Source organism: Rhinatrema bivittatum, chromosome 2 (assembly GCF_901001135.1).
Source record: "Rhinatrema bivittatum chromosome 2, aRhiBiv1.1, whole genome shotgun sequence".
Taxonomy (NCBI): Eukaryota; Metazoa; Chordata; class Amphibia; order Gymnophiona; family Rhinatrematidae; genus Rhinatrema; species Rhinatrema bivittatum.
The window spans coordinates 222,990,804-223,003,402 of NC_042616.1; the positions used below are offsets into that span (position 1 = coordinate 222,990,804).

At 45.0% G+C, this 12,599-nt stretch overlaps 1 protein-coding gene across 3 annotated transcripts in view; it reads right to left on the bottom strand.

The window, feature by feature from the left end:
* The window catches only part of HACL1 (2-hydroxyacyl-CoA lyase 1), a 114,514-nt gene that overhangs the window by 32,624 nt on the left and 69,291 nt on the right, over positions 1-12,599 (bottom strand). For all 3 annotated transcript variants that reach the window (XM_029589209.1, XM_029589211.1, XM_029589212.1), the window contains exons 8-9: positions 11,274-11,386; positions 6,949-7,084 (exon numbers count right to left, since the gene is read on the bottom strand). In XM_029589209.1, the coding sequence (XP_029445069.1) occupies positions 6,949-7,084; positions 11,274-11,386 (249 nt within the window). The remainder of the gene's footprint in view (positions 1-6,948; positions 7,085-11,273; positions 11,387-12,599) is intronic.

Here is a 12,599-nt window from a genome sequence, read left to right on the forward strand (position 1 = left end):
TATACTAGAACTAAGACTATTAACAGCCAAAGACTCATTACTTCCAGCCAACTGGGAAGTACTGAGCTCAGTAAAAATTTAACAATTAATCTTAGGGGCTGGTTTTTCACTTTCCAGTCCTTCAAATGATTCCTAACATTCTGCATCATCCCCAAATAAAGGACGAATTGAAACCAAAACCAAATAGGCAGCCCAGGGTGGGTTGTGGATTGGCCTGCCTCCCTTAGAAGAAAGGAAATTTATCAGGTAAGAAGTAATTTCATCTTCCTCTGCACTCAGGCAGGCCAATCCACATCTGTGGGATGTAGCAAAACTTCTCCCAAAACAGATGGAAGGCTGCTGCACTCCCATCAGTACCGCCCATATGAAGACCGCATCCTCTTGTGCCTTAACATCCAAGCGATAATGCTTGGAGAAGGCATGTAAGGACAATCATGTTGCTGCCCAGCAAATCTAGACAGGAGACAACAACTGAATCTCCACCCATGATGCTGCCTGTGCTCTAGTGGAATGCACCCTGATCCGCCTAGGCAATGGAACATCTGCATCCACATAGACAGCAGTGATGACCTCTTTAACCCAATCACCACCCACGATGCTGGTTCCCTTTGTTTACCTCTACCATGGAGAAAAGTCAGTTTTCCTCAAAGAAAATTGCTGTTTTACATCTAAGGCATAAAACAACCGATAATCCCACTCATTACTATTCCTGTCCAGTGTGGGGAGGGAAATAGCCTGACTCAAATGAAAACTCCAATACCATCTTCGGCAAAATGGAGGGTACAAGTCCTGAGCTATATCATTCCCAGAGTTATTCGTAGAAATGGCTCACGGCAGGAAAAAGCCTCTGGCTTGGAGATATGCCTTGCTGAACAGATCTCCACCAGAAAAATCGTTTTCAAAGTAAGTAGCTGCAAAGAGAGATCGCACAGCAGCTGAAATGTAGGACCTGCCAAAAATCTTAATACCAGATTAAGTCCCAAAGAGGCACTGTTAGATGCTAGGGAGGACATAGCTGCTTGACTCCCTTTAAGAATCTAGACACATCTGGTTGGGGGGACAAGGGCCTACCATTAATCTGCCCTCTATAGCATGCAAGAGCTACCACCTGCACCAAGCCCTTAACCAAACCCTCCTGCAAAAATTCTAAAATCGGTGGAATCTCGACTAAGAAGTTGAGAACCTCTCACTCCACACAAACTCTCGAATACTCTCCAAACCCTAATATAATCCAGAGAGGTAGAAAACTTTCTAGTGCGAAACTATGTGGACATCACTGCTAGAGAATAACACCGCTTCAGCAGATAAGCCCTCTCAAGGGCCAAACTGCAAGACAAAACATACCCAGATCGTCATGCACGATCCTCCCTGACTGACAGCCTCATAGGACTGTCCACTAGGAGTAGTCAGAGATCGGCGTACCAGTCTCCATGGCCAATCCGGAGCTACTAGAAGTACAGTCTTCATATGACTCGTAATCTTCCAAATTACCCTGCTGATCTTTTGCCAGGGAGGGAAACATAACACCACACTCTGCGGACACTGCTGGATGAGAGCATTGATTCCCAGTGCACGCGGGTCCTTTCTGTAACTATAGAACTGTGGCATCTTCGCACTGCTGTAGCTCGCCTTTAAAACCAGATACGGCAGAGTCCAACAAGACACTAAGCTGAAAAGCATCTACCAGCTCCCACTCTCCTGGGTCTAAGACCTGCCTGCTGAGGAAGTCTGCCCTCATGTTGTCCTTCTCGGCAATGAGAGAGATGGATAACTCCTGAAGAAGATGTTGCTCTGCCCACACCATGAACATTATCTCCACTGACACCTGATGAATTCTGATTCTGCCCTGATGACTTATATAGGCGACTGTTGTGGCATTGTCCGACATTCTCACTGCTCAATCTGCCAACTTGTCGGCAAACAATAGATACTACTAGTGAACTGCACGCACTTCCAAATGTTTTATGGTCCACTGTCGTTCCTCGGCATTCCATCAACCTTGCACCATCAACTCTTGACAGTGAGCCCCCCAATCCAGAAGACTCGCATCTTTTGTGTGCACCAACCAGCCCAATGTCTCCAAAGGCACTCCTTTCCTGAGATGGTCCGCTTGTAACTACCACTACAACTACTCGCACACTTCCATCGTCATGTGAAGCCTTACCATGTATACCTATAATTAAGGATTCCACCGGGAGAGCAACTCATGCTACAGTGATCGCATATGCGCCCTCGCCCAAGGTACTACCCTCCAACATTGCTGCCATGGACTCCAAAGACTTGGAGATAAGTCCATACAGTTGGACAAATAGACATCCTCAAGAACTGGACTTGAGTCACCAACTTTTGAATGCGTTTCTCTAGCAGGAACACTCTGCCCCGCTCCTTATTAAATTGCACCACAGCTGCTAAGTTCATCACCCAGCCTGGCTCCTGAAGTAGACCGATCACTTTATGAGATACTAAATGACTCTCTTCTGCATTCTTGGCTCGAATCAACCAGTCGTACAGATATGTATGGACTAGAATACCCTCGTTGTGCAGAGATGTTGCTACCACCACGACCTTGTAGAAGGTTCAGGGCTCCATAGCCAGGGCTTTAAACTGATATTGGTGCCCTAAGATGGCAAAACGAAGTAACTGCTGAACCTCCCGTTGAATGGGGATATGTAGATAGGCTTCCATCAGATAGAAAGATGTGAGGAATTTCCCTTTCTGTACCACCATAATTACACAGCATAAATCTTCCATCCTGAAGTGAGCCACTCACAAATGCCCGTTGACTCCCTTCAGCTCCAAAATCTGTCAGAAGGAACCCTCTTCCTTTTTGGGAACAACAAAATAAGTAGAATATTGCCCCATATTTTCCTGCTATATGGGAACAGGAATCACTGCTGTGAGGTCTAGCAGTATTTTCAACATGCTTCTACTGGCTCTCTCTTAGTCAGTGAGTTGCATGAAGACCCCATAAAAGCATCCGGAGGAATCTGGAGAAATTCTAGCCATTTCTAATCACATCAAGGACCCACTGGTCAGTCATGATTTCGGCACAACTGAGATAAAAGCAAGATAGATGTCTGCCTATCTCTAGACTCATTAGGTGGGCCCCCACACCTTCACTGGGAAGACCGAGATGCTCCGGTGCTGGTGCCCATGACCTTATGCGGCTTCTTAGGCCAAAAGGACTGATCTTCCAAAGGACAAGGCTTCTGGAGTCCCTGGAGCAGCCTTTCGCCACAAAAGAACATGACACCGCCCTTCTTGTCCTCCAGCAATCATCCCATTCGATTCGCCATCTTCTCCAACTCACTCCTGCACAACAGTGAATCTTTAAAGGTAACCTTGTCAAATTAAGTTCACTTAGAGAATAGCCACTGCCATTAGCAATGGTAACATGGAATAGACTTAGTTTTTGGGTACTTGCCAGGTTCTTATGGCCTGAATTGGCCACTGTTGGAAACAGGATGCTGAGCTTGAAGGACCCTTGGTCTGACCCAGTATGGCATTTTCTTAAATCATATCTGCCGACCAATTCTGCAGCCACAGCAGGCATCTTGTCACTATCATGTGGCTGTACATACCAAGTTACAGCCTGTATCATTTATCAAAAGTGGCTCCTGGTTCCATTACTGGCCCGCTATCAGAAACTCACCTTGAGCATCCAGACAGTGCTGGCATAGGCAATGTGAGACAGCTGGATTGCCCTTACATGGCAAGTCGCATAAATAGCAAAGCCCAAAGCCTTTTTAACCCCCAGTGCCATTATCTATCTCCAAAAAAGGCCAGTCTCTTTGCGTGGACATACCTACGCAATTATGCCTTCAAAACTAGGCTGCAGGCTTACATGTATACACACATACATACAGGTGTGTCTAATCTAAGCCACAACCACACTGCATGTACTCACGCGTGTGAAAAAAATGCTCACCTTGGGCTAAGCGCATTTCGCTGTAGCCTAGCCACCCACCATGCAGCCAACTGACAGGGCCTGCGACAGGAGTGAATGCTACTCTACCTGCCGACCTGTGCCACCTCCACTCTCCATTAACTCCCTGGAGGTATGGGGGGAGGGGTTTAGCACTGAGAGAGAGAAACAACCTGGTAAGTAAAAGGGCGGGGCCTATCACTTCCCTCCTCTCTCTCTTTTTTTTTTTTAACTTGAGCTCAGCCCTTCCCCAGCTAAGAATACAATCTGGTTAGCAGTTATGGGGGGAGAGGGCACAAGCTTTCACCGCTGAGCTCTCCCTTGTCCTCAGATACTCTCTTTTATTGAAGCCTAAGCCTGTCCAGGCATTGAGGCTCAACTGTGGGAGGGAAGAGCCTGGTGTCACCTCAGGAGCTCAACCTCTTTTTTTTTTTTTTTTTTAAACACTAGGGAGATTTATGTCCACCTCATGTCCACTATCTGCTGGAGAAGAAAGAATACTATCAGGCTCATGTCAGGGCAGGGCTCTATGTCAGCGAGTAAGTTTTTTCAGTCATAACCCACCGGTATGGATTGGCCTGCCCGAGTACAGAGGAAAATATAATTAAAAAGAAAAGAAAATGCTCCTTCTTGCTATAGAAAGCAGGCCCATCAAGGACAATAAAAGAACATTTTAATTCATTCACCATCCTTATTGCCAGGCTTAAGTTGTGAAAAAATGTTTCCAATAAGATTCATACATTCATTTAACTGGGAGGAAGATCTTTCTTTGTACCAAAAGACATTTAACCTAACTATCCATTTCCCAGCACAAACAGTGGTCATTCCTCATTTTTGAGAGAAAAGTCATTACAGAATCACTTCGTAATTAATCTTCAGAGCAAAAATTAGAACATACATGATATCTATCATTTTAATCATTTTATATCTGTGCAACTTTTACTGTCTCTTTCTTTTTGCCTGGATACCATCCCCCGACTCTTGGGTTTCCAGCTCAAGCTCAAACCACACACTCTATATGACAGCAAAGCTTAAAGCTGAAGCACCCTGAGCCTTTCCCAGCTGCCAAAGGGGTTTTCTCCCTGATCTCAAGCCTCCCCTATCTTCACTACAGCAGACATTGTGCAGTGCTATACGAGGTACAAGACACTGAGTTGATTGGTAGCTGCTACTGTTCAGAAATGTCTGGGACTCCCACCTGGAGGCCTATGCGTGTTGAGTATCACTATCATCATATCTGTTCACCACATTGAATTTCTGACATTGCACACGTGTTAATCTGCAAGCAACATTAAAAGACTTCATCACATTATGAGACAGTGCGACCATAATGCTTTCAAGTCAAGAAGTTCAGACATAAGAACACATAAGGCATGAAAGGGTTTTTCTCTCATATTATACATTTGGTCTTAGATGAATCCAGGAGACCTAACTACCATTATGGGCTACTTCAAGGGTAGGGAAATCCAATCTTGGTGTGCCAAGGCCATCCACAATAAATAATATATGATATATTTGTAAACAATGGAGACAGGATATCTTGAAAACCAGACCTGTTTATGGCATTCCAGGACCGGAGTTGCCATAATCTGGAAATCTGAGGACACATTCTGAGTGAAATCCAGTCCACATGCAGAAGGGATATTCAATATCACCCATTTTGTTACAGGACATTTCACTATTTCTTACTGGAAGTTCCACTACACACAGGGGCGGATTTTCAGAGCCCTGCTCGCGTAAATCCGCCCAAAACCGGGCGGATTTATGCGAGCAGGGCCCTGCGCGCCGGGAAGCCTATTTTACATAGGCCTCCCGGCGCGCGCAGAGCCCCGGGACTCGCGTACGTCCCGGGGTTCTCGGAGGGGGGCGTGTCGGGGGGCGGGGCCGGAGCGCGCGGCGTTGCGGGGGCGTGTCGGCAGCGTTTTGGGGGCGGGTACGGGGCGTGGCTACGGCCCGGGGGCGTGGCCGCACCCTCCGTACCCGCCCCCAGGTCGCAGCCCGGCGCGCAGCAGGCCCGCTGGCGCGCGGGGATTTACGTCTCCCTCCGGGAGGCGTAAATCCCCCGACAAAGGTAAGGGGGGGTGTAGACAGGGCCGGGGGGGTGGGTTAGGTAGGGGAAGGGAGGGTAAGGTGAGGGGAGGGCAAAGGAAAGTTCCCTCCGAGGCCGCTCCGATTTCGGAGCGGCCTTGGAGGGAACGGGGGGAGGCAGCGCGGCTCGGCGCGCGCAGGCTATACAAAATCGATAGCCTTGCGCGCGCCGATCCAGGATTTTAGTGGATACGCGCGGCTCCGCGCGTATCTACTAAAATCCAGCGTACTTTTGCTTGAGTCTGATGCGCAAGCAAAAGTAGGCTGATCGCGCTTCTTTTAAAATCTACCCCACAGTGTTTTGGGTTTTTTTTATGGTATACAGTGAAATATCAAGTGACATACCCTACAGTGAATACAGAAAAAAAAAATAACCAATGCTGCATGTTTACAGGTATGAATGTATCAAGTGCACCTGATGCATCTAGCCATGACCAGTGAGCCTGCATACAGAGACATAAACCAGCATAAACCCTGGATATATGGGATTATCAATGCCAGGAATGAGAGCCACTGAAGTCTGTGCTAATTCACACATTAAGCAAAACAAGGTGGCTATTATGAAAATTCTTTGGGGAAAGCATTTTCCACAGCCCATATTGTATGTTTTGTGTGTTCGTTTCATAACGTTTTGGATGCATTTTCAGCTTTCTTTTGCACAGTGCATTGCTGGTCCACTCTGAGTAAATGAGACTAAGACTAGAAAAGGCTGTATGCTTTACAAATAGATTTACACACACACACAAAAAATCTATTTTAAAGAAATCTATCTTCTTTTGTTTAACTACACCCCAAAAAAGCCAGAGAAGCTTAACTCCAGATATAATAAAGCTTGATTTCTTGTTCAGTTCTCATCTAGTCTTTTCAAAATACATTTTTTTACCATATTCTTTTTCCAGTGGTGGTGAAAAGAAATGTGGGGTGATTCTGCTGACCTGGATCTGGCTGCTGAGACACAGTTAAGATGGTTGTCAGGAACGACACCTTTCCCCATTGGAGTTGGTAAAAACGGCAGTCCACACTGGTCCACCAGCTTTCGGATACTTCTCTCGGCACGCGAATAAGCAGCACCTGCAGAAAATATTTGATTAGCAGAAATCCAACCTAGGCTGTATCTTGCAGCAAAATGACACAGGCTCTGCAAGTCTCCTCTCAGATTTAAATTTCTCACCTTTCTCCTTGCTTACCTAACATTCATCTAAATGTGATAATCCAGGGGAACCATGCACTGGACATGGCGCTGCTCCTCAGGTGCTCCTTCTACCAGTTAATGATATTAGACATTAAGACTATGCCCGTCTATTATCAACTGCCTCTAACGAAGATGAGGGGTGACAGTAGCTGGCAGTGCAGACCAGTGGTTGGAGCGCAGAGCTGTGCCATCTGAAATCCTATTGGCTCCATCAATCCCCCCAAAATCATCTCGCACCATATGAACTTGAGAAAGTCAAGCAATGTTTTGATGGTTAAAGGATTAGAAACTTTTTGGGGGTGAGGACTTGAAAATCTGTAATTTACCACATACAGCACTAAGTTCTCTGATCACCAACATTCACAACATATGATGTCTGCTCTAAGAGGCCCAAGGAAGGTAAACCTTTCCAAAACCAGGATCTCTGGTCCTAAAAATCATCTCTTCCCAGCCTAGCTTGATGTAAAATGGAGCCGATGCAGCCAACAACTCACACAGAAACGGTAAACAAGTGCGAGAAAAAACAGAGCACAACAGAAGGCTAATAGCTCAAAATATTTCTGTACAAGCTAATTCTATATAGTCTAGTACAGTAACATGAAACACGTTTCCAACACTCAGACTCATATGAATGTCACTTGGTACGATTAACTTATTTAATAAGTCCAAATACTTGCATACAGAATTGATTTGCATTCTTTTGAAATGATTTGCTCAAGGCATCAGCAATCATCTCTTGACATTTTCCCTGTTTCACTTTCTCTATCATAAATAAATATTTAAGATCAATGTGTTCACTGATTTACTCTCCACCAATTTCATCGCAAGTTGGTTGCCAGTTGTTATGGGTTTTTATATTACTTTCTAAATCCAGGTTCTTTCAGAATTTTAGTTAACCACTTTCCTTCTTTGCCAGAGCAGTGTATTGAGCTTCACAAGTAGAGAAGCACATCATCTGTTTAACAGTTTTCCAGCTTGGGATAGCTTATATACATAGGGCCGGATTTTAAAAGGGTTACGCGCATAAGGTACGCGCCTAACCCTTTTAAAACCCCCCTGCGCGCCGCCGAGCCTATTTTGCATAGGCTCGGCGGCGCGCGCAAGCCCCGGGACGCGCGTAAGTCCCGGGGCTTGCAAAAAGGGGCGGTCCGGGGGCGTGGCCGAGTGCCCCGACACAGCGGCCTGTGTTGGGGCCTGCTGCGCCAGAGGCAGTAGTAACTTTTCTGATAAAGGTAGGGGGAAGGGTTAGATAGGGCCGGGAGGGTGGGTTAGGTAGGGGAAGGTGCAGAGGGGAGGAAGGAAAGTTCCCTCCGAGGCTGCTCCGATTTCGAAGCGGCCTCAGAGGGAACGGAGGCAGGCTGCGCGGCTTGGCGTGCGCAGGCTGCCGATTTTGTGCAGCCTTGCGCACGCGTATGTTTTTAATATCTACCTCATAATCTTTGGTAGATCTTCCATCTTGAGTCCAAGAGTTCTAATTTGCATATGAATAACCAATTGTTCTTTCTCCAGAAGCTTTATAAACACAAAATAACTTTTGATTCTTGATATCTGAGAATATGTTTTTGCCATGTAGTATTTGATCCAATATCATGCACTTCTCATGATCTTGATTGTTTTAATCCGTATTTTGCCTTTTTGAGTTTGTAAACTCTTGTCATCGTTTCCTCTTCATCAGTCCCTGGAGGTTGCTTCCTGTAGACTTATTAATTCCTCTGTGTAGATGCGCAGCTTTCACATCAAACTGTCGCATAATTATGTTTTCATTTGCTAAAATACGTATTTTTAATAGAATGAATAGAGAAAGCATGTGTTCCTGCATTACAAATATACATGCATACTGACATATGTATGCACTTTCTGGGCAAAAATACACATTTTATAAACTCTGCGGCTCTCGTCACACAGTTTATAAAATACTAGCATATCTCTCCATGCACCCACTTACATGTACTGAGGACAGCTTTTCAAAGAGGCTCAATGCGTAAACATAGCATATATGCACATAAGTAGCAAGTTCGCATGTATAAGCTATTTTATAAACTGTGAGAACACGCATATATTTTCAGTTTCGTGTGTACATTTTACTGGGGGAAAAAAAAAACCAGGCGTTCCATAATGAGAATCAGAAGTACGATGGTAGTTGCTATTTTGTAAGAGATATACATGTATATATAATTGAATCTATTTTTACACTTTTACACCTAATTGAGTCATGCATTGCTGTTATTAAGCAGGTAAAAAGGAACTGCAAGCTACCAGCAACTCAGCTTGCAAAGAAACAGAAAGCAAGTATACATATAAAGCAGCACAGAAGCCCAATACAGGGGTGGTCAACTCCAGTCCTCAACAACCACAAACAAGCCTGTTTTTCAGGATATCCACAATGAATATGCATGAGATAGATATGCATACAGCGGAGGCAATGCATACAAATCAATCTCAAACATATTAATTGTGGATAACCTGAAAACCAAGCTTGTTTGCAGTTCTATAGGACCAGAGTTGGCCACCCCTGTTGTAGTAGCTCAAAATAATTCAATACTGGCTAACTCAGTGCAGAACAAAGTGACATGAAAACACATTTCCCACAACTACGCATGTTGTTCTATTCTCCCCTCTTTCCCTGCCCCTCTGAAACACCTCTATATGCGGATAAAAATACTAGCATTTTTGAAAACCTGTGTACATTTACCCGCACACAGGGTGTGCAATAATCAAAGAGACCATTCCCATGGGCAAAAAAACCCCACCATTTTGACCACAGAAATGCCTTTGATCATTGCCTTCAATATTAGGAGGATGCTTATCAGCGTGCAAGGTGCTTCAGAGGCCATTGTTAGCGTACAACATTTGTAATAACTCATCACAGCAAACTTGGGTGGAGAAAGATCAAAATATACTAGAATCTTTTAAGCTGGATTTGGAGCTGATCTTTTACATTTGCAGCATATTTCAGAACAGTACAATTTTGACCTAGTAATGCCTGCCCCTGAAAGGCTCGTGGCAGAATCACTTCCATGTTGGTGCCGCTCCTGAACACAGCCCGGGAGCCACGCCTGTAGAAACCATGAAGTGATCACCCTCACGCAAAGACTGCAGACAATCCAAGCCTGTAAGTGGGATAAAGCTTTCATTTTCATTTACTAATCTGGATCGTGCAGCCAGAAACAGGCAAGCAGCCATGCGCACCCCAATGGCAGTTCACACATGCTGATGCTTCATCAAGAGGATTCGAAGGTAAAACATTTATCTCGGTGGTGGATTTGAGTGCAGATCACACAGAGGGGCTATGGGCTTGGCACAGATGAGAGAAGCTTGCAGGTTCTGAAACATTTTAGTCACACTTGATGGATCAGTGCCTCACAACCTCTACTGCTCAGCAAACTGCCAGCGGTGCGAGCCAAGACTCAGTGTCGCACTTCCATGCTACCTTATTAGCCTCTGAATATTAAGCCCAAACTCCAATTAATTTTGTCATGATCTAAGGAGAGAAAAACTGGGGCTCTAAAGAGGCACGTTAATCACTGGTACATGCGTGCATCCAGCATATACATGTGTTCCATTATTGCTCTGATACAACTCATCTAACAAATATTGCAAAAACCACCAGTGTAAATTCTGGGAAGGAGATTTAAAAACAAAACAAAGGCAGTTGCTAGAGACATGAGAGCAGAGCTCACCAAGTACTTAAATTATACTAACAGTAGAAGGTGCTACAACTGCTCCTCTCCCCCTGCTGCTTTTCGCCAAGATCCTCTTCCGTTTTGACTCTTTCAAGGAGCATGGCTTCTGTGAAGTGGCAATGAAGGCTACACATGGTTTCTCCTCTCTGCAACTACTATGGATTGAATGACGGCTAGGTTTATTTTTCCTTCACTAGTTGCTCATGCCTTACTAATGCGTGAGCATCAGACTTTACCTTGTGCCTGGCAGTTGTCTTCTGTTTTGCTTACAGCAACCACCTCCTCTTTTTACACACACACACACACACACACACACACACACACACACACACACACAAGGATGCTTGTGAGAGGAGCTGAAAGGGGAAGCAGTCCAATGCGATACCTTTGCCAACGATTAGGAGAGGTCGCCGGGCATTCATAAGGACAGATGTGGCTTCAGACACAGCAGAAGCTTCTGCCAGGCAAATAGGTGGAGACAGGCAACATTCAACATACCTGAGACAAAGAAACAAAAAAAAAAAAGAGGAAATTACCTACCAGTGCCAGTTACAATAAAACCATGATCCACAGGCTGGCCCAGCAGCAAATGCAGTGCTCCACCAAGCCCAGTGTCCACAGGTTGGAGCTGGAGATGCTGAGGAGGCCGTGTTTACAGCCCCTGGCAGGAGGAAGTCCCAGCCATCACACAACGTAATAGCGAATGCCAGACTCAGGGAGCATGCATCACAAGTTCCAGAGGGAGCTGCAGTTTTGTTTTCATGTATTTGAAATGCAATGTTCTAAAGCTTCTGTTTCACATTTTATATGTATCGATTTACTGTCTGTATATACAGTAGTTTTATGAGATTGCAATGCATTGCCACATGCATTTTTCTGGAGATGGTGATCTATAACTACCCTCCCCCCCCCGCCTAGACAGTACAAAATAAATCTCATGGCACCGTGGCCCAGTAGATGCCACCTCCAACTGAGCTAAGAAGCCCAAAAGCCCAGGAGAAAAAGCTGCTGTGCCAACCCTTTCCTCTCCCACACCCAGTGATGTAGAAGTGTTCATGATCAGAGCACATCAGAACCACCATTCTTCTACAAACACATCTGAAACAGAATATTGCATTCTAACGGGTGTTTTGTCGTCATGTCTCCAGCCACCAGAACAAACTGGTTAAGCAGAGAAAGACAGTGAGGTCACATCAACCAAGTTCTTAGCTTCATCTTAATTAAACTGTACCAAAATGTTTTTCTCTAAGGCTACATATCTTACAATAAAGAAAGGGGCATAAGCTTTTTTTTAAAAAATTTACTTGACTGGAGGACACCACTTATCACACTAAGAAAATGGAGTTGTGAGGACTATATATTGTTTTTTAAGTTACATATACAGCTAAAATCCAATTAATTTATTGGGAGTTGTGAAAATGACCAGTGTGGCCTAGGTCTCTCTTCCTTTCACACTCATAACAACTGGGTGTCACTCCCAAGCCAGCTCATGCACAACAGAGTACATACCAGGGTTCTCTATAGGGGGAATGGAGAAATTAGTACTTACCTGATAATTTCCTTTCCTTTAACGAGGGCAGGCCAATCCCATCAGTGGGTTATGCACTTCTGCCAGCAGATGGAGACGGAGTAAGAAGCTGACTGTCACGGATATATAATCCTGCCCCGCCATCGGCCTGCCAGTACTCTCTAGAAAAGCCAAACTGTGGAC